This window comes from Babylonia areolata, chromosome 30 (genome assembly GCF_041734735.1).
Source record: "Babylonia areolata isolate BAREFJ2019XMU chromosome 30, ASM4173473v1, whole genome shotgun sequence".
NCBI classification, from domain to species: Eukaryota; Metazoa; Mollusca; class Gastropoda; order Neogastropoda; family Buccinidae; genus Babylonia; species Babylonia areolata.
The window spans coordinates 9955150-9978020 of NC_134905.1; the positions used below are offsets into that span (position 1 = coordinate 9955150).

At 41.5% G+C, this 22871-nt stretch overlaps 1 protein-coding gene across 5 annotated transcripts in view; it reads left to right on the plus strand.

Annotated features, from left to right (window-relative positions):
• Positions 1-215: 215 nt before the first annotated feature.
• Positions 216-22871, plus strand: part of LOC143275604 (ribonuclease H2 subunit B-like) — a 112295-nt gene continuing 89639 nt past the window's right edge. For 2 of the 5 annotated variants that reach the window (XM_076579832.1, XM_076579831.1), the window contains exons 1-2: positions 216-375; positions 3130-3201. In XM_076579832.1, the coding sequence (XP_076435947.1) occupies positions 285-375; positions 3130-3201 (163 nt within the window). In that variant the 5' untranslated portion in view covers positions 216-284. Of the gene's footprint in view, positions 376-3129; positions 3202-18486; positions 18747-19425; positions 20003-22871 lie in introns of those variants that run through there. The other 3 variants (XM_076579830.1, XM_076579833.1, XM_076579834.1) reach the window with 2 other exon arrangements.

A 22871-nucleotide genomic window follows, 5' to 3' on the forward strand; every position in this document is an offset into this window, starting at 1 on the left:
TCTATTTATCAAATCATTTATTAAGAACAGAAAAAAGCTGGGCCTCAGAGCAAATTCCACATATGTATTAGTCATATATTGGTACCCCAAAACTTCGGTAATTTACTTATCTGATATGACACACACCTAACAGCGGCGGTTTGGTCGCGTTAGGAATTGTTTCGTTGCAGTTGCGGTTAAAATATATTCCTTGAGCCAAATGAGAATCTGACATTTCGCGCCAAACGGAGGAAAAGTTCTGCAAACACAGTGGGTTACTATTGTCTGCGTTAACAGTCACCAGAATGCCAAGATCTTCACGACAAGCGAGCAAAAGTTCCACGAAACCTGCGAGGCAGCACAATCCTCAATCTCAGTGGATTATGATCACAGAGGGTGAGTCCCAGTGTACCAACGTGACACGGTTGTATTTGTAAAGTTGTTTGGAACAGATGTTTCGTGTTTGACAGCCGAACTCTGCAGCGCTTATTCTCACTCATAATTATAAGCCCATGATTTGACATACATGGATTATATATATGTTATAGTGGTGATGAAATATCACACACACGCTCGCGCGCGTGTACACACACGCGCGCGCGCGCGTTCAGAGTAGCTGTGCACACGCACACACACACACACACACACACACATTGTATTGTATCGTATTGTATTACTCTTTTTTGTCACAACGGATTTCTTTGCAAAATTTGGGCTGCTCTTCCATGGGAGAGTGTGTTGCTACACTGAGAGTGTCACCCTTTTTTGGTTGTATTTTTTCCAGCCTGCAGTTGTTGTTTTTTTATGTTTTCCTATCAAAATGGATTTTTCTACAGAATTTTGCCAGGGTCAACCCTTTTGTTGCCATGGGTTCTTGTGCATTAAGTGCATGCTGCACACGGGACCTTGGTTTATCGTCTCATCCGAATGACCAGCGTCCAGACCACTGCTCAAGGTCTAGTAGAGGGGGAGAAAATACTGGCAACTCTGCCGGGATTCGAATCAGTGTACTCAGATTCTCTAGGCAATCACTCCACACACACACACACATACATGCATACACACATTCAGAGTAGCTGCACACACACACACACACACACACACACACACACACACACACACACACACACGTGTGGTTCATCCTTCGGGATCGATGAGGACCATCTAGTCATCCGGGGGGTGGGTGGGTTGGGCTCTGTGGGTGCGCAGATGACTGGTCAGGCCAATCCGCTCCCAGAAGGTTCTGATGCAGTGTGGACAGGGGATGGTGGCAGCTGTCGGGGACTTTCTGACACTGCTTTTCCTGGCCTGTCTGCATTGCTCTGCTGCAGCAATTCTGTTGGGCTCACAGGATTTGGTGCCTTTGTGGACAGCTGAATGCCACTTTGGTCTGTCCGTTGCATTCAGCTCCCGCATGTCGTGGCTGATGTTGAAGGCCTTCAGAGAACCTTTCAGAGTGTCTTTGAAGCGCTTCTTTTGGCCTCCATGGGAGCGCTTGCCATGTTGGAGTTCACCATACATCAGTTTCTTGGGAGCCAGTGGTCTGGCATGCGAACTACATGGACTGCCCAGCGCAGCTGGGCCTACATCAAGATGGTGTAGATGCTGGGCAAGTTTGCACGAGTGAGCACCTCTGTGTCAGGGATCTTCTCTTGCCACTTTATGCCAAGAAGTTTTCTGAAGCTGGTGGTGTGGAAGTGGTTCAGCTTTTTGGCGTGGCGTTTGTAGACCATCGATGATTCACATCCATAGAGCAGTGTGGTGAGAACTATGGCCTTGTATACTTCGGCTTCGTCTCCAGGGTGATGCCTCTCCTGTTCCAAACGTTCTTATGGAGTCTGCCGAAGGCAGCGCTGGCCTTGGCGAGTCTGGCATTCACCTCGTCGTCGATGACAACTGTGCGAGAGAGTGTACTGCCCAGGTATGTGAACTTGTCCACCGCGTTCAGTCGTTGCCCGTTGATGAAGATGTTTGGTTCAACGTAAGGCTTTCCTGGAGCTGGCTGGTGCATCACCTCAGTCTTCTTTGTGCTGATTGTGAGGCCAAAGTTGTCACAGGCAGCAGAGAACTTGTGTTGCATGTCAGCTTCGGAGGCAGCATTGAGAGTGCAGTCATCAGCAAACAGGAAGTCGTTGACGGTGTCTGTCCTCACCTTGGTTTTTGTTTGAAGCCTCCTGAGGTTGAGGAGTGAGCCATCTGTGCGGTACCTGATGCCAATGCCTACGTCAGCGTCTCTGAAGGCATCTGTCAGCATGGCTGAAAACATGAGACGGAACAGGGTGGGGGCAAGAACACACCCTTGCTTGACTCCATTGGAGACAGGGAATGGTTCTGAAGTCTCTCCGTTGTCTTGGACTCGACCAGCATCCCATTGTGTAGTTGCCGTATGATGGTGATGAACTTTCTGGTACATCTGTACTTCGCCATGATTCTCCAAAGGCCATCTCTGCTAACAGTATCGAAGGCCTTGGTCAGATCAACATAGGTGGAGTAAAGGTCGGCGTTCTGTTCTTGACACTTCTTCTGGAGCTGCCTGGCAGCAAACACCATGTCGATAGTCCGGAAGGCACACTGGCTCTCTGGTAGGATACCTTACTCAAGGTGCGCTATGACACGGTTGAGTAGCACTCTGGCCAGTCTTGCCTGCGACGGACAACAGGGATATTCCACGATGGTTGTCACAGGCCTGACGATTTCCTTTGCACTTATACAGATGTATGATGGAAGTGTCTTTGAAGTCCTGTGGAACTGCCTCATGCTACCAGATGAGCTGGAACAGCTGATGAAGCTTCTCAGTCAGCGCCATACCACCTTCTTTGTAGACCTCAGCTGGGATGGAGTCTGAGCCAGGGGCTTTGCCACTGGATAGCAGACGGATAGCTTTCTGGGTATCCTCCAAAGTTGGAATGGCATCCAGTGACTCATTGACACACACACATGCACACACACATTCAGAGTAGGTGTGCACACACACATACACACAACATACACACACACAGAGTGTGACTGCACATAGTGCTTAGGTCCCCTCAGTCTTCTAGAACTATGTATCTTTGAGAGTGTAAACTGTAATAAATCAGTGCATGGACAAGATCAGTTTGTTGTTTATGCAAGTACTTATTGATGCAGATACTGATTTTCATTTTACAGAAAAAGTGTTTGAGAATGACAGCAATGAAGAGAACACACTGTCTTTCAGCAAACTCCGACATCCAAAGTCAGGTAGGTTGGGATTTTAAAGTCTGATCATTGATTGATTCATTATAATTATTTTGTACAAAAATGGCAAGAATGTGAGTGTAACTGTATGTGTGGACATGTGTGTTCACTGAAAAGATGTGGAAACTTGTTCATTACAACAGAGCTTCAGAGTGGTGGTTTACCTATAAAAGAGAAAGTGTGGGGCCAGAGAAGGAAAGGGCTCAAGCAGTCAAAATAACTGAATTGGAGAGAGGGTGTTGCCACAGTGCAGCAGCATCATTTTTTTCTGTCTGTGCACTTGTGTATTTGTTTTGCTATCAAATTCAAAGTGGATTTTTCTACAGAATTTTGCAGTAACAACCCTTTTGTTTCCATGGCTTCTTTTACATGTTCTAAGTACATGCTGCACACAGGACCTCAGTCTATCATAATGTCAAAGTAGAAAGTGACTAGTGTCCAGACCATCACTCAAGGTCTTGTGGAGGGGAAGAAAATTCTTGCGAGTGTGGGATTTAATCCAGTGTCCTCAGATTCTCATGCTTCCTCGGCAGACACGTTACAGTTAGGCGCCCACACTACTAATTATATATATATATGTGTGTACTGATACTCTTTCAAATACATCAATTGAGAAGAGAAAGGTGCACTTTCAATTCACCCTCATAGAAACAGAGGCACATAATACCTTTAAAAGAAATTGTGCATCAAGTGATCATTGGTGCATGTATGTAGACAATCTGATGTTCTGTTACATTTTTGTGGAAAATATATAAAACAAGAGAGGCAAGGCCTTCAAGGCTCACTTGTGATACACTTGAAAAAAAAAAAGATTAAATAAATATAATCGTTAAAATGTGTTCTTGTCACGCGTGCTAACGCGGCCGTGCACCCGCCCCAAGATACCCCACTACAGACGCCACAACACAAGCCCACGCAGAAATGAAATTATGTAATGCATTTAATGATTGTGTGTATTTGTCTATAGACGTATGTAAATATAAAAAAAATATCAAGAGCATACAAACACACACACACACAAAAAGCAAAAAAAAAAAAACCACCACCACCACCCAAAAACAAAAACAAAAAAATAAACGGCAGCAGAACCACAGCTTTAGTCTTGACACATTGTACCACAAGGGCACTGGTAAGTGAGATGTCAAACCACCATCACTAGAAGCACAGGATGGTCTTTCTTTTGTTTTTCATGATAAAAAAAAAAAAATTATTAATATCAAACACATGAACACAGGAGTGTTGCTGACGCTGGCGGATTGAAGACAGGCCCCCAGTATGGAAACGTCAGTGGATCCGTCGCCAGCTCCGAGAGGCGGGTGGTCTGGAACCACCATGTTACAAATAAAACATCGACAAAACTACCAGCACCCGGCGAGGAGCGCATCGGAAGACGCATTGGCAGCCCAAAACCATTGAAGAATAATTATTTCGAGAGATATCAAATTTTACAAATATTATGGAAAACATACGTTTATAGTTGTTTTTGTTTTTTTTCTTAAGGAAAGTGAATGACATTATCAATGGTTGCTGGCATCTTTTCCACACGCTTCGCCGCCTTGACGCCGTAAAAATAGACTAACAATTATCTCCCTTTCTTTCCAGTATTTCACGTCATAAAAACAAATCATTTACCATATACAACAGTACTGTTTTCTACAAGCATGAATTTACTCCCGATGTTAACTCGTGGCCTCTAGTTGGACAAGCTCCTTAAACCTTAACAAAAATATCCAAAAAAATTGCCTTGAGCATGTGAAAAACAAGATATCTAAAATTACCCCCCTTCCATTGAAAAACTCCCACTTGGGCAGACATGTCAAAAATGTAGCTCCTCCCCAATTCTAAAATTTCAATATTTATTCCTTACATTTCCATTATTTATAACATTTTAGCAACATGTGACAACTCATCGCCCCTTTACAGGCACATAACTTTCACAATAATAAACCATGACAAGAGAAAGGTCACAACAAATAGGAGACAGAAAATACAAACGTAACAATGAACCACGACGGAGAAAAACAATACATAAACAGGTCTGGAACACAAGCTCCTACCTAGAGCGACGTGACGTTGCCCCACAACTGGAATGGAGGCACAACACCTCAAGATGCGTGCCAGGCAGAACCCCAGACCTCGATGCTGTTAACTGGAGAAACACTGACGGGACAAAGACAAAAGCCACCCACTGGCCACCGCACAGTGTTCTGTAAACGAACGAAACGGGTGCTAACATCGAAACACAGAAATGAAGAACAGTTCCATCTGGCGGACATAAAGTCGTTTACAGAAGGAAAAAAAATGAACATCAGCCGCTAAGCGCTGGTTCCACCACCGTCCTTCTCCAAGGACTGACTCCCTTCGAGTGAAGATAGGGACAAACCGGCGAGGAGCATTTGAAGTACTAGAGCTCCGCTCACTCTGCTCACTCAGTTTCCTATATATTCTTTTTTCATTCAGTTGCACGAAACACTTATAAAACATAGAAAACATGACACAACAACACGATCTCTCTCTACGCTCGAACGCCCAACCACCAAGGGGAATACACATGATGGAAAACATCATGCACGCGCATGAGAAACGCACCCGCCTCTAAAAATAATCCAGCGACCCACCAGCCTCCGCCAACTTCGCTTGACATGATAGAAGAAAGAGGGCATGAGATGGATTTGAACCCCCTCCATAAACGTAAAAGAAAAGAAAAAAACAGCGGAACCATTATGTCGTCCGTGACAGTTCTGTATTTGTTATTATAAAGCTTCAGGCTAAAAAAAAAAAAAAGAAAAGAAAAAATAAAGGCCTGAGCGCAGATTTGAACCCAGCATTTTTGGGTCGGAAGAAATTGTCTTACTGCACTATTGTGGATCCATGAATGATGTTCAAAAATTAACATTTAAGCATGCTGTTTTAAGGGCGATAAATCGATTGCGGTATTCGAAGTGATAACGCTGATTAAATCCTATTATTTTGGTGTATCTTGGGCATTTAAAAATTCTTTAAGGGCAATTAAGAATTTTCTTTAAGTCTGCGGTAAAGGAGACGTGGCTATCCCCGCAATCACACTGCAACATTTAGCTGCTTTTCTCTGGATCTAGATAGATCCATGTACAAGTTTAGTTACACCCACAGGGAAAGTACGACACGGTCGATTCAATTTCACTTTCATGTTCATTCTAGTTAATTGAGTATCTACTTTAAAAGGTTCATATGCAGTAAACACGTTGATGATGTAGTCTGTGTCACTTCATGTGTTCTGTCCAGAATTTGTATTTCTTTCTATTTAATTGTGAATGAGAAAATTGAGGTCATGCCGTCCACTCACAAAGCATTGCCAACGCTACTGCAACTAGGATGCGGTAGGCCTAATATAGTGTTTTCAGAATCCTGGAAATGGACTCGACGAAATAAACCGTTAATGATATGGGAAACATGGCTTAATTCGGGAGGCTTACAAACTCTTATTGGTTTGACTGTGAAGATTTTTTTTTTCCTACAACTCTTAAGCCAAATTTGGTATTGACAAAGTATTTCCAGAGAAAATGGCAATGTTAAAGTTTACCATGGGTGCACAGACACACACACACACACACACACACACACACACACACATAGACAACTGAACTCTGTGTTATAACATAGACTCACTTTGTTTACACAAGGGGGATGGGACTAAGAAAGGAAGAGAGAGAGAGATAGACAGACAGACACATAGAGAGAACAGAATGTGGAAAAGATAGAATACAAAATCTAAAATGGAGAGGATGAGTGTCAGCGATTGGAGAAAGAAAAAAAACATAATATTGGAAGGGTGTGTGTGAGAGGCGGGACGGGGGAAGCGGGATTAGGAAAAAAAAAAATCAAATATTGTATGCACTACTTCTGTAGATTATTTTTGGAAAAGAGGTTCATGTGGGGACCTACAATAAACAACCAACTGAACTATTTAACACATAACTAGCTAACTTTAATAAAGAACAGTTTGAAATATATAACTTTTTCCAAAAAATATTAACATTTGAAACTGGTAACACATGTTCTGTAATTTCTGGAGGCAAAAAAGGTTTCATTACTAAACAGCGGGTTGAAAGGTGCTCCACCATTAAAATTTAGAACGTCCTTTGCAAATACATTCAATATTTTCACAATGTTTTGTGTATGGGGCATTTAGTAATAACCTAAATGCCATGCTCTTAACAGCCCTGCCAGTTCTTTTAGCATTTAATAAGGCAGAAGTGTTAACTTCTAAAGACAGAAAGGAATTTTGCATATTTCTTTCACCAATATTACACATTTCAGATGATGATAAACGATGAGGAAGTTCAATTGCATTTAAAGCGTTTTTAGCTCCAAGCTTTGCAAGATGATCTGCACGTTCATTAGAGAAAAGCCCACAGTGTGAGGGAATCCAGCATATTCCAATATTAGTTCCTCTCATTTGAATACAGTGAAACAAATGATGTTATAATTAATGTTCGTACAACCTGATTTGATAGACTGCAGATCTGATTTTGAATCGACACAAAATAAAACATTAATCAAGTTTAGGGGCAGATCAATTAGATATGTTAATGCCATAAGGATGGCAATTAATTCAGCTGTAAAAATTGAGAAGCCCTTTCCAATATGTTATGACTTTTCAATTTTAGATATGTTAATGCCATAAGGATGGCAATTAATTCGGCTGTAAAAATTGAGAAGCCCTTTCCAATATGTTATGACTTTTTCAATTTTCAAAGCAGGAATTGCATGTCCAGAACCAGCAAACTGATTTTCTAGAACAGAACTGTCTGTATATATTTTTAACTGGTCGGGGTATGTTTCAGACAAGTGTGTTTTGACTCGAGAAGCTAGTATATTGGGATTTTCATCTTTCTTAATGTCACAATATTGAATGTCAAAAGCTGCTCCCGTTAATTCCCATGATGGAACTGGTGAAGTGCTCATAATCGGAGCAACATTTTGTGGATCAACATTTGATTGATTAATAGTATCTGACACGTATGTAGAAATAGTTTCTAGATTTCTGTTCTTTTTTGCTTGTTTCGAAAAAAGTTTGTCAGATCGTATATTAATCTCAGTTTTGACAGAATTTTCTGTAGCAGTTGCTCTAATTACATATTTTGCCAATGCTAGCTTTCTTAATTCATTAAGAGGCAGTATTCCTGCAGCTCTATATGACTGTAATGTGTTCGTATGAAACGGAACACCTAGGGCCAACTTTATGGCTTTGCTATCTAAGCTTTGCATTTTTTAAGGAAAGCATTCGGAGCAGAGAAAAATACCTCCTGTCCATACATCAATCTAGATCTTACCAGTGCCGTAGCGAGATGAGTAAGTGTCTTTGAATCTTGACCCCAAGGCTGTTTACTGACGATTTTAAGAAAATTTAAGCTTTGCATTGCTTTTGATCTCATGTTTTCTAAATGTTTCTTCCAATTTAGCTTTGGAGTAAAATAAACACCAAGGAATTTGACCTCAGATTTGTAGAAGAGTTCTCTTCCATCAAGATGAAAAGTTGGTAATTTTGGGGGGGGCTGCACCATTATTAAAAAGTATCATGTGTGTCTTTTCAGTTGAAAACTGTAATCCATTATCTTTCATATAATTGTTTAATTTATCAAGTTCTGATTGATATAAATTGTTAATGTGATTGATGTAATGCAGGCCTGTTTTCTTTCACAAAGTTATGTTCATCCAAACTGCTATCATCAGCGTATTGAGCGAGATTTATAGATTTAGACAAATATTTTGGCAAATCGTATAACATTATGTTGAACAGAAGTGGGGAAATTATAGAACCTTGCAGAATACCCGTGTTAATTGATCTTGAAGACGACAATGATTGCCCAACTTTAGTGATGATGCTTCTTTCTGTCAAAAGAGATTTTATATATATATCTGTATACATTGCCACTTAACCCAATGTTCTGTAGCTTAAACAGTAGTCTGGCATGCCAAATGCGGTCATAAGCTTTTTGTACATCAAAGAACGTGGCCAAAACACTCTTTCTCTTCGAAAACTGTTGTTTTATGTTTGTTGTTAGTTTTACTAGGTGATCTAAAGTAGATCTGCCCTTTCTGAATCTGGCCTGTGCAATCGGAATAATTCTATTTTTATCACAATAATATGTTAGCCTTTTCAATATAATTTTCTCCAAGATTTTTCTGACGTGCGATGTTAGGGATATGGGTCTATAACTCGATGTGTCTGATCGTGGTTTAGCTGATTTAAGTATGGGAGTAATGATAGCTTTTTTCCATATACAAGGTGTTTTACCCATTTCCCAACATTTCGCATAAAGTGTATGAAGAAGCTTGCACAATTCTTTAGGAAGATGACTGATCATGGTGTACGAAATACCATCATAACCTACGGCTACTTTTTTATTTCCAAATGATGCAGTTGCATCTTCAACTTCTTTAGAAGTGAGTGGAGTATTTATAAATATGTCATTATTAGGAGCTGGTTCCTTATATTGCTCATTTGATTCACTATTAATTCTGATAGCCAGCTGTTCGGGTGTTAATCCATCATCATTGCATGTTTTGGCAAACATATCTGCAAAAGTTTCTGCTTTTTCTAAAGAGGTAGGGAAACATTTCCCATTAACTTTTATAGGATATTCTTGAAAAGATACCCCATTTTTCATATTCTTAATTTTCTTCCATACCTTCTTTGTATCTTTGTAATCTGAAACTTCTTGAATACAATAATTAGACCAATATTGTCTTTTGACTTGAGCAACAACTCTGTTGCAATGATTTTTGGCTTTCCTCATTTCTTCATGGGATTGCTCCACCCTGTCCTTTAGTCTTTGCTTGTCAATCTCTGTGTTCTTATCATTTTTTAACTCCTTACTATCCTTTAACCATTGTTTAAAAGTCTTCTTTTTAAGTTCAACAGCCTGTGCACACGCTTGATTCCACCAAATATTACCACTACGCTTTCCTTTTCTGGCGGGTGTTCTTTTTGGAACTGATAATTCAGCTGCTTCAGTTATTGTTTTAGTAAATTTTTCATAAAATATATCAACGTCTAAATCCTCAATTTTATCTAAGTTTTGGCTTGAAAGAAAGGATTGATATTTTCCCCAATCAGCCTGTTCGTAGTAGAACTTTGGAATTGTATCATTACTTACATTGTTAGATTTAGATTTTTTTATGAAGTTTAAGAATAATTGGTAAATGATCACTGCCTAGTGCATCATCTTCTACAACCCAGGTACTAACTGTTGCTAAGTCTGATGTAGCCTTGGGTCTTGATACATCAGGAATTCTTGTTATACTGCCATCATTTAAAAGATATACTATAGAGAGGACTCTACTAGATTTTCAACGAGATGAGAAGTAGTGATCGACTGACAATTTTTTTTCCCAAAAGGGAGCATGGGCGTTAAAGTCTCCACCGACAACCCATTGTTCATTTTCTTTTACTAAATTCAAAAGCCAGTTTGAGTTTGAATCAGAAGGATCATTTTTAAAATAAACAGAAAGGAAATTTATGACTAAATCATTTATCTTAATCTTGACACCTGTGGCTGAAACATCCAAAATACCTTCAGGGACAGGGGAGGCAATGAACTCATAATTAAGACCACACTGGACATACAGTGCCGTGGTAACCCTTTCAGAACGGTCTGTGTGATACAAAGGAGGAAAATAGTATCCTTTTAAAGAAGGTAATTTACCTTTAGTTACATTTAAGGACTGTAAAAGTAAAACTTGATGGTTATTTTGACCAAGATATTCATGTAAATAATCTAGATTAGAAGCAATGGATCTGCAATTCCATTGCATGAAAGAAATTTCACATTTAATATTTTTCTTATTTGTTTTCACCATAAATCACATTTTCATTTACATTCAAAAGGTCATTAGCTTTTGCTTACAAACTAAACAGTTAATATGTTAGGATATGGTTGCCACGCTGACCACCAGCTGCCTGCACTGATGATGTTGATGGAAGGTCGTCGCGTCTACCTCCAGCTGACTGCTCCGACGATGATGATGAATTGTTGCCATGCCTACCACCAGTTGACGATGTTGACTGATGGTCAACATGTTGACTGCCAGCCGACCGCAATGACGGTGTTGGCAGGTGGTCGCCACGTTGACCATCAGACGACCGCAATGACGATGTTAATTGGTGGTCGCTACGTTGACCACCAGCCGACCGCAATGACAGTGTGGACAGGTGGTCGACACGTTGACCGCCAGATGACCGAAACGACGATATGGACGGGTGGTCACCACGTTGACCACCAGACGACCGCAATGACGATGTTGGTTGGTGGTCGCCACATTGACCACCAGCTGACCGCAATGGCAATGTTGATTGGTGGTCGCCACGCTGACCACCAGCTGACCGCAATGACGATGTGGACGGGTGGTCGCCATGCTGACCACCAGCTGACCGCAATGACGATGTGGACGGGTGGTCGCCATGTTGACCACCAACCGACCGCAACGACGATGTGGACGGGTGGTCACCACGTTGATCACCAGACGACCACAGTGACAATTTAGACGAGAGGTCTTCCGAGAAACTGACCCTATTTTCCTCATCAGGTTGTGTCGAAACGCAAGAATACTTTTTACAGTTTCAGTCTGTGTTGTCTTGTGGAAGACTTGGTGTAAAACGAGTGGCTTCAGTATATGTTCACTTCATTTTGGGCCAGTCCAAGAGCCTCTTGAAAAGAAATAATATATAAGTTGGACACTTTGTCAAATGAAGACAGTGGTCTCAGTCAGTGGATTTACACAACTTTGTGAGCTGTGCTGATGATTATCAATAAGTATGAGTGTAATGATGAGAGATGGATCTGTCTTGTTTTGTGTTTATGATTCGTTTGAATTCAAAGGTGATGACTGAATATCTGGTGGACTGTGATGTCCTATGAACTATTCATTATAAATCAAATTGCTACTATGGCTTGGTCAACTACTGACACTAGACTACAACACCATGTTGCTCGAACACATCGTTTACAACTGCCATCATCAGTTGCTATGTCTTAAGGTTCTCTCCCTTAGTTCACCACTTCCAGTATATACTTCCGGTTCAACATTGTAGTTGATGATTGACTTTATTAACAATGACAATGACAGTAACAAAACTGACAATATCCCACTTCTTTCATCAATCTATCCAATCAGACATCATTTCCGACCATGTGAAGGTGGGGTTCTTTCAAACAATTTTAGAAGAAGGGGAGTGGTGCAAGACAAGATGTTGAATGCCAGACAGGGGGCAGGGTGAGTGGGTGTGGCCCAGCTGTCGGTGTTCATGATTAATCACAGTGATCAACTGCCAGGAATTGTATCAGCCAATCATTCATGATTTTCTTGAAATCCGGGGTTGACAGGAGATAGACAGGAATCATGGCTTTTTACTTTTTCATGCTTTTTGTCACTGATCAGTTAACCAATTTATTTTATGAGGAGATAAACAGGATGCACAGGTCAGCAGACACTGTGTCAGATCAGTTACAAGCAGGAGGAAGGGAATATGATCAAAGTGCTCTCTCCTCTAAAGGGGGATGCTCTTAGATGTAAGAAAAGCTTGACAGCTCACTCTGAGAACATGTTTGACTTTCTTTTATCTTGACTGATCCCACATACGTTGTTGCCAGGACAATTTTTCACGTACATGACCATAAGTGCTGTGATTGTTATTGTAAACTTAAGAGCCATTTTCTTTTCTTTTACAGGTATAGTTTGACAATAAGCATGCTATTTCCAGCTGTATTTTGTTTGTTTTCTTTTGGGGTGTCATTCTGTAGAGGTGGAAATAGACTAGTTAAATGCATGAAAATTATTTTCCTCACTCTGAAGTGCCAGTCTAGTTGTCTGGATAAAAAAAAAGGGGGGGGGGGAGCCCAGATTTAGAATCCACATTAATTTTCCTTCACAAAAAACATTCACTTTTGTTCACATCTCTAAACATTTTTGTGCTAGAATTTTTTAAAAATGTATTACCTCTGAATCCTCAAAATTTCCCAGCAAGGGCAGAGCACTTTTAAATTCTTTAATACAAAATTCTCTGGCGCTGAACAGGTTAATTGTGAATTATGTGCTTGAAGTTGGTTCAACTTGGGTAAACATTGAAGTCAGTTGTCTTGTTTTATGCTCATGTGTAATGAAAATTTCTTTCGTCAGCTGTAACCTAGTGTAAGTGCAAAAGATGACAACAGAGTGGTAATTTCTGTCTGTCTGTTCCATGATTGTGTGTGTGCGTGTGTGTCACACAGGCATACTATCAACACAGACAGACACACACACACACTCTCTCTCTCTCTCTTTCTCTCTCTCTCTCTCTCTCTCTCTCTCTCTCTCTCTCTCACAAACACTCATATGTGGGCACATACACACATTCACATATATACACACATTGTCAAACACAAGTATGCACACACAGGCACTCCATATTTCTTATAGATATGGATAGATAAAAAGGACCCTGGAGAAGAAGGAAAAAGATAATTGCATTACTAAATTTACTTCCTACATTTTACAGGTTATAAATATGATATAATGCATTGGAGAACAGGGACTTGGTATATGTATTTATAACATAATTCACTGCAGAACAGTGGACATGGTCTATATATAACATAATGCATTGCAGAGCAGGGGATTTGGTGTGTGTGTATGTGTTTATAACATAATGCATTGCAGAACAGGGGATTTGGTGTGTGTGTATGTGTTTATAACATAATGCATTGCAGAACAGGGGATTTGGTGTGTGTGTGTATGTGTTTATAACATAATGCATTGCAGAACAGGGGATTTGGTCTATCCATGACATGAAGCTTTGCAGAACAGGGGATTCCCTCTTTCTATAAAATATTGCATTGCAGAGCAGGGAATCTAGTTTATGTACAGGGTTCAGGTTTGGTTCAGGACACAATGGGTCATGTGACTGATTCATGACAAAATCAGTGGGCCATTTTCAAAACTAATGGGTAAAAAAAACCCCCAAAACACCACCTTATTCCACACACACATAAACACTACTCTCTCTTTCTCCTACTCTCAACACAGTATGACAAGCACAGACTGCGCTGAATGAACTCTCGCCCGTTTCACATCAGCAGTTTCATTCTATGTGTTACAGCAAGACAGTGTATTTATTCATGACAAACTCAGTGAAATAGAAGATAGACTGGAAAAGCTAGATGCTGTCACAAGAGAAAAGAATCTGAAATTTTTTGGCATACATGAGTTGGCTGTTTGGAAAAAGGTGAGTGACACTGAGGAAATTGTTGCAGTGTTGAACAACTTCTTGTCAGACAAATGGTGGACGACCAGGGATATACAATATTCGTACCGCATCGGAAGACCAGGTGGGAGAAACCAGAAAAATCCTTTGATTGTTTGTTTTAGTCATATGGACAACAAATTGCATATCCTTAAAGACAAAGAACTCGGGGCATGCCTGAGGAATGAAGATATCAGAGTGGCCACAGACCTTACCATTCACCAAAGGGAGCAGTGCCAGCAACTGAAGGAAGAAGGTAGAAAGCCAGTTTTCAGAAACGGAAGACTGTTCGTGGATGGCTTACCATACCACTTCACACCCACCCCTGAGAATTATAACCCGCAGTGGTCATCAAGTGGGAATGGTCCCAATTTTCGTCAGCAGGGGACAGACCGTGGCCCCCCTGATCAACATCAAGTGACAGAACGTTTTTCATACATTCACCCTGGCCAATGACAAGCAACTGAATATTTTCAAAATGTCCTCCCCGATCCGCAACAGCTTTTTGTGGAACGACTTCCATATGCGTCCCCAGATCAGCAACGTCAGACAGTGGAACAGCCTCTACTGTTGGACTCCCTCCACTGGCCCCCATTATTGAACCGGCAAAATCTGGCAGGTCATGACATACCTCCTCCTTTCAGAGTAGGCTTTTCCCCACTGTCCAGCAGCCCTGTGGGGACTTCTCATGAATTCTGTGCTTTGCCCACACCTTGTTGATCGCCAAATCATCAGCAAATTGACCAGCAGCAGAGGGTGGAACAAAAGTACCACCAGCAACAACACGATCAACCGGGACACAAAGAAGCTTTGAAAACACAGCAAGAAGGACAGCAGGAGAGACAACAGCATCAGCACAAGCAATGCCAGGAAAAGCATCAGCATATACAACGGGAGCACCTCCATGAGGAAACGAATCAGCTCCAGCAAAATCAGCAATAGAGTCAATCAGTAAAGCGAAATCAACTTCAACAAAAGAGGCCACAGCAGGGACAGGAGCAAGAAAGTCTGTAGAAAGGAAAGTCCAAACAGGAAGAACAAGAACAGCAATTGATGGGACAACAGCAAGAGTTGAACGGCCACAAGAAAGCCTGCACCCACGACAGCAAGAACAAGAAGAACAACTGCAGGAAATGAAGCAACAAGAAGAAATCAAACAAAAACAGCCACAGCAGCAACAACAAACAGACCAGCAGCAACGGCAAGAGGGACTGGTCTACCTCAGTGAACAGCAACCTTGGGAATTGCAAGAAGTTTTAGAGGATGCAGCTGATCATCGACAGGAGCATATGATGCCAGTAGATGAAGAGGACCCAGATTCTGCTATGAGTCAGGCTTCCCATCAGTCACGTTCCTGAACCAGAGGATCGACAACAAACAGAAACAGGGATCCGCAAGGAGGCCGTACTTTACGCTCCCGGACAAACCAGCAATGCAGTGTGAGCCAGACGAGCATCAAGGATGCGTTCAGGAGTGTGGGGACAGACAGTGCTTGCAGCAGAGATGGCAGTCTGCAGGGAGAGTCTTCACCTAGAGGAGGAGCAGTGGCAACCAGCTGTGAGAAATAGGAAATCGGCTGGGCAGTAACAGGACCAAGTTGCCTTGAGAGTGTTACCACATTCAGTGTCTACAGAATGACAATCAAAAGTTTGGATTAGCAATTAACATTCTTAACTACAATGTGAATGGATTAGAATCCACATTAGCCGGTAATGAATTTATTGATTTTATTAATAAGCAAGATTTTGTTTGTTTGACAGAAACATTTATGGACCATGAAATCAACCAGGATATGTTTAAAGAATTTCTTGTCTATTCATCAAAAGCAAAGAAACTTTCAAGACAAGGGAGATGTTCTGGAGGTGTAATTGTTGTGGTAAAAAAATGTTTTTCTGTTTCAAACAGGTGTCTGAAAAGTGCTGCACAATGTATGGTGTAAAAATGTTATGTACCATCCAGAAAGAAAAAATGTGCCTGGTTTGACGAGGAATGTAGAGATGCAACAATTAAATGTAAAGGGAAGTTAAAAACTTTAACTAGTTTAAGGAAAAACAGGCTTGAAACTGACAGATTAGAATATGTCAAAAGTAAAAAGGAATATAAATACTTACTTAGAAAGAAAAAACAGGAATTTCGAAGTAATACAGCCGAGTCGTTGGCAGCTAATGCAAATAAATCAGCAGAATTCTGGAATGAATTAAAAAAGTTAAGTGGCATAAGCACAAAACAGAGTTTATCTGATAACATTGAGTTAGGTGATTGGTTCAAACACTTTCAGGGGGTTTTTAATCAAGGAAACGATTTAGACAGGATCGAGAGTATTAATAACAAGATAGGCAAGGCCTTCAAGACTCACTTGTGATACACTTAAAAGAAAATCTAATCGTTAAAATGTGTTCTGTAATTGTTATTACAAAGTCTTTGGTTAAAAAAAGAAAAAAAAAAAAAATCCTGACGGCAGATTCAAACCCTGCGTGTTCGGGTCAGAAGAAACTGTTTTACCCACTACACTATCGTGACTCCTGATCTGACGTTCGAAAATTTAATATTTAAACATGCTTTTTTAAAGGGCGATAAATCGATTGCAGTATTCGCAGTAAGAACGCTGTTTAAATCATATTATTCTGTTGTATCTTGGACATTCAAAATATTTTTAAGGGCAATTAAAAATTCTTTTTAGGTCTGCGGTAAAGGAGACGTGGCTATCACTGCAATCACACTGCAACCTTTAGCCGTTTTCTCTGGATCTAGATAGACGTACAAATTTAGTTACACCCGCCGGGAATGTACGACACGGTCGATTCAAATTCTCTTCTATGTTCATTCTAGTTTTATAGTTTTAAAGTTGATATGAAAATTGAGTATTTTGTTAAACTAATAACATGTAGAGCCAAGTACAAGTACTTCTAAACATCGTATGAAGTGAAGAGGACTTAATTTTGAGAAAAGTCAAGACTGGAAATTTTTGTGTTTCATCAGTTCAAGGGTATTAACTCTCATGGTTTATTATTTTTAACTGTGAATTCCGACTGATTCTATGGATATTTTTATGGCAGTTTGGGGCATAATCCAGTAAGTGATGAGGTGTTCACAAATCTTTATCTGAATAAATATTTATCGGTCTCCTTCTCCAACTTTCCATCACATGTTATCGTGCATTGTCGATTGAATATAGGATTGAACGGGCATGTCAACAACTTGAAACAAAATGGCGTCATTCGATCACATTCGCGAGGAATATGAGCATGCGCTTTGAAAATCTATAAATATGTGTACGCAATTGATTTTTGCCCATGACCTTCAGGGCTCAGCCAATAGATCTATAAAGTCCTCTCGTAGTATTGATTTTAGTATTTTCCGAAAAAGACCACTTGGGCGAATGAACATAGTGAAAGCCCTGTACTCTGAGAGTGAAACACACAAGCTTTTTATGTATTGAGTATAATTTCAAAATGTAATGTTTAAGATGAGAAAGATCAGTTGAAAGCAAATGAAGTCCCCTACAGATTAATTTCCCTTTTTTACTATCTGCACCAAAACGTTTGCAAAATAAGTTCCTGTTTTAACAAAAAAATGATAATAATGACTGCTCTTGTTGTTGTGTCAGAATATCAGATCAAAGTGCCAAGTTTAGAGAATAAAAAATATATAAATATGCAGTTTGCATATAATTTGGCTTTTTTTTTTCTTTTTCTTTTTTGTGTGTGTGTGCCCATCCCAGAGGTGCAATATTGTTTTAAACAAGATGACTGGAAAGAACTGAATTTTTCCTATTTTTATGCCTAATGTGGTGTCAACTGACAAAGTATTTGCAGAGAAAATGGCAATGTTAAAGTTTACCACGGACACACAGACACACACACACACACGCACACACACAGACAACCGAACACCGGGTTAAAACATACTCACTTTGTTTACACAAGTGAGTCAAAAATGCAGTCTGCTAACCATTAAATTAGCGCCCCTGAGAGCTCTTTATCTCCTGAGTTCCATAAGCTAAAATTATTCATTGGATTGTCGTATTTATGGCGAAAGTTTTGCAAGTTTGTACGAAGCTCAAGTTGTGTTTGCAAAGCCATGGCTGAACACAGACAATCCCCAACACTTGCACTAAGATTGAAAGAAATCTTTCGTGATGCAAACAGTAGAGATGAAGATTGTGGACTGAATGAGATAGAACTGCGTGAAGTTGATGCTGAAGACGCTGATTTTGACATGGAGGGTGGTGGGAGGTGGCTTGATGAAACTGAAGACAGACAAGCTCAGCTGATACAAGATGCAGGTGGGTGTCTACGAGGTTTATCAGTTTATTATTTGCTTTCTGTTTGTTGTAACAATGAATATGACTGCATTGTGTGTGTTTTGAATGTGTTAGCTGTGGTAAGTAGCTTCATCAGTCACTGATCAGTGTGTGAGAGTCACGTGTGTACTGTGTGTGACCATCATAGCCCAAGGAAGCGTGGCTTGCTGGCTGGCTCATTGCTGATTACAGGCTTTGTCACTCACCAAGAGCTTTCTGTGTATTCGTTTCCGAGTGTGTATTGGTTTGTTTTTATTGTTGCTGTTCAGTGTTGTTGTTGTTTTGTGTGTGTGAGAGAGAGAGAGAGAGAGTGGGGAAAGGGGGGTGGGCGGGATGTTTATAAAACTGAAATCAGAGAAGGATATACAGAATTGTATGCCTAAATTACTTTGTAAATGCAACGTGTGTGTGTGTGTGTTGTTATTTTGTTTTGTATGAGAAAGAGAATGAAGTGGGTGTGGCATACCATGAACCAGTTTCAGTGTGTGTGTGGTGGGGGGTGGGGTAGGTGTGTGTGTGTTTCTATTTCAGCTTCTGAAAACAATCGGAAATAAAGTGGTACCATTTCATGATCTTTTTATGTGTAAAATAAATAAATAAAATAAAAACTCCAAAAACCCAACAAACTTAGTCTTTTATGCAATGTGTTTCACGTATGCAGCATGGTGATGATCATGATGTTCGTCCTGGACCATCTGGAGTTGACAACTTGCCACAAACCTACAGCTGAAGACCAGCAGCAGCAAGACCAAAGGGCAGTAAACAAGCCTCCAGCAATTCTGGATTACAACAAAAACATGGGTGCCATGGACCATCATGACCAACAGCTGCAGCTCTACGATGCCTCAAGGAAAACCTTGAAGTGGTACAAATAGCTGTGTGTGCATTTTCTACAAATTGCCATGCTGAATGCACACACCCTCTACAAAAAAGCAGGCAACAGCAGTACATTCCTGGACTTCCAGAAGGATGTAATTAGTGCCATGATTTTTGGTGACCAAGACCAAGACACTGCTAAAGACAACTACGCTGTTTGTCTTGTGTGGACAACACTTCATTGATGTCATCCCACCTACAGAAGTCCTGGCTACAAAGGAGGTGCAGAGTCTGCTGGAAGAAAGGGCAAAGAAAGGATGTGAGGTTCTACTGCCCAGATTGCCCCAGCAAACCAGCACTGTGTCTTGAAGACTGTTTCTTCAAGTACCACACACAGCGTTTTTACTTGCGATAGATGCTGGGTGAGTACACCCTTTTCATTCTTTGTGTGGACTGTGTTGGAGTCTTATGGACCTGGACACTGTTGCTCAGCCTTGACAGTGTGTGTGGTTGATCACAACAGTCAGAAGAAAGACTGGTTGATAACCTGGTTGATATTGTAGCACCTACATGATGGAATGACAGTCCCAATTTTTTGTATTAATGCATTTTATGGAATTTTTTTGTCAGATTGACTCATTATTTGAACATGTAAGTATTACAAAATCTTGGTTCATTTTCCTTTCATTTGATATATCTTTTTATGCACTTATCTTCAGTACTTTTTGAAATATAAGCAAGTTAAAATCATTGGCATGTTTTTCTTGTTTTTCTGAACATTTTCTCAGCAAAGGCTATAGCAAAATGTACTAGCAGTGAAGGGGTTAATAGACATCAGATTTAGTGTCACTGTCATTTGTGTTGGTCTGATACCATTGTTTTAGGAAAGCACTCGCCTCTGCTTTGTGGAAATCCAAATCTTCAGTTGCAAATTCTGTAAATTTACCAAAAGTAAAGCTTAACCAGTTCAGTGCCAGAGAATTTTGTAAAAAAAAAAAAAAAAAAAAAAAAAAAAAAAGTGCTCTCCCCTTGCCAGGGGATTTTGAGGATTTGGGGATAATAATTCACAAAAAAATTCTAGCACAAAAACTATGGGTGATACAGAAAGAAAGTAAACGTTTTTGTGAAGAAAAATGAGTGTTGATTTTGCTTCTGGGCTCCTTTACCCAATCAGGGTGATTGTAGATAACTGTTCAGGCATGTAAAGTCCAGATAATGATTTTTGTGCAAAAAAAGTATTTCCACCTCTACATAATAACATCCATAAAGAAAAGAAACAAGATACAGCAAGAAGTAGCATGCCTATTGTCAGATTATACCTGTAGAAGAAATTAAAACAGGCTATAAGTTTATAAAAACAAATCACAGCTCATGCAGACATGTTAGTAAATCACTGTCCCAACAATGACAAAAGTAGGTAGTAGGCCTCCTTCTGTCATGGCTGACCATGGATAGAGTATATCCGACCTAATGTCTAATTGGGCTGTCTGCTTGGACCAAGCAGCGTCGCCTGTGACTGTAGAGACTGATGTGAGAATGACAGTCTCTGTCGCAGCGGTCACATGTGTAAGCTGAAGATAGTCTGTCAGCTGTTGTCCCTTTTCTGCGAGCTCGCTTTTCTGCTGCAGCAGCTGACAGTTTGTCCTCACCAATCCATAGCTGATTCTTGAGAGTGCTTCTCCATCTGTTGCAGTCATCTGCAAGGTCCTCCCAGGACTCAGTGTTGATCTCAAGTGCCTTCATGTCACGTTTGCAAACGTTTTTGTATCTTAGCTGTGGGCGGCCGATGCTTCTCTGCCCCGTGGTGAGCTCTCCATAAAGGATGTCTTTTGGGATGCGACCATCTTCCATGCGGCGAACGTGGCCCAGCCAGTGCAGCCGACACTGTCTCAACATGGTATACATGGTCGGGAGGCCAGCGCGAGTCAGGACTTCGGTGTTTGTCACCTTGTCTTGCCAGGAGATGCCGAGTATGCGCCGTAGGCTTCTTAGGTGGAAGGTATTGAGCCTTTTCTCCTGACGAACGTGTGGTCCACGCCTCACTGCCATGCAGCAAGGTGCTGAGGACGCAGGCATTGTATACAGTCATCCTTGTCTTCGGGGGTCAGCTTGGGATTTGTCCACACTCTTTGTGTGAGGCGGGCTAGCGTTGTGGCTGCCTTCCCGATCCTCTTGTCGATCTCGGTGTCAAGGGAGAGGTTGTCAGTGATAGTGGACCCAAGGTAAGTGAATTGATGGATAGCTTCAAGCTCGTAGTCATCAATGGTGATGGCTCCTCCCGAAACCTGGAGGGGGTCAGGCTGGTGTTCTCCTGACCCACTCCCGGGAGGGTCACTACCTTGTCGTGGTCAGGAGGCTTAGTGGCCAGTGATCGAGCGAGCTATGTCGGCGGGGGCATCAGTGCTTCTTGGGGTTTGGTGCTCTGGTCCCAGGTCTTAATTGACAGCCTACATAGCCATCGTAGCTGTTAGGGCTGAATAAGTGGTGGTTTTGTACTGATGCCCCTGATAGGGCTTCCCATGCCGAACAGGTCGTGAGTGAGGCCCAAACTAAACGTGACCCACTGTCCCTTTCGCTATTCTTTGTTCTTCTTTTTACCGCCTCTTTTCTGTCCTCAGCTCCCCATCAAGCCTTCTTTTCCACATTCTTTTTTTCTCTGCGGCCTTCTTTAGGCCCGCCGTGTTTGCTGTGCGGCGCGACCTGTGATGGAGGGGAATGAGATCCTGGGGATTGAGAGAGCACGCTGCTCTCAACACATCCCTTTGGCTCGGACCTCTCCTAAGACAGGCGGCACACATTGGCCCGTGTGTGTCAATCGGCTACCCCTTCGTGGGGCTGGGTCAAGACTGGCAGTTTAGTGGCTGACGAAGGTAACCCCCGTAGTGCTTGGCTCTCTGTCCCCGGGAGCTAGGCATGATCGGGGGGGAGCACGTTGGAGCTGGGCTGCTGGTTGTATATCCCTCCCGAAACCTGGAAGGGGTCAAGCTGGTGTTTCCTTGACCCTGGCCCCTAAGTTGGACCCCATGGTGGGTGGGTAAGGGAGGGATGAATTCACATTTTTCTTTCAACATGAATCCTAAACAAATACACCCCCCCAAACTCGGAAAAAGACGACGACAGGGAACGGACGACTCAGACTCTGAGTCGGAGGTCGTCGAGACCTCTGGTTTTTGGCCATCGTGGCTAGTGATGGAGGGCGCTGATGACGACAAGCCCTTGTCGGCTCTCAGCCCCTTCGCTGTCCAGAAGGGCTTTCAGTGTCTGGCAGGATCGCTCAGATCCATCAAGAGG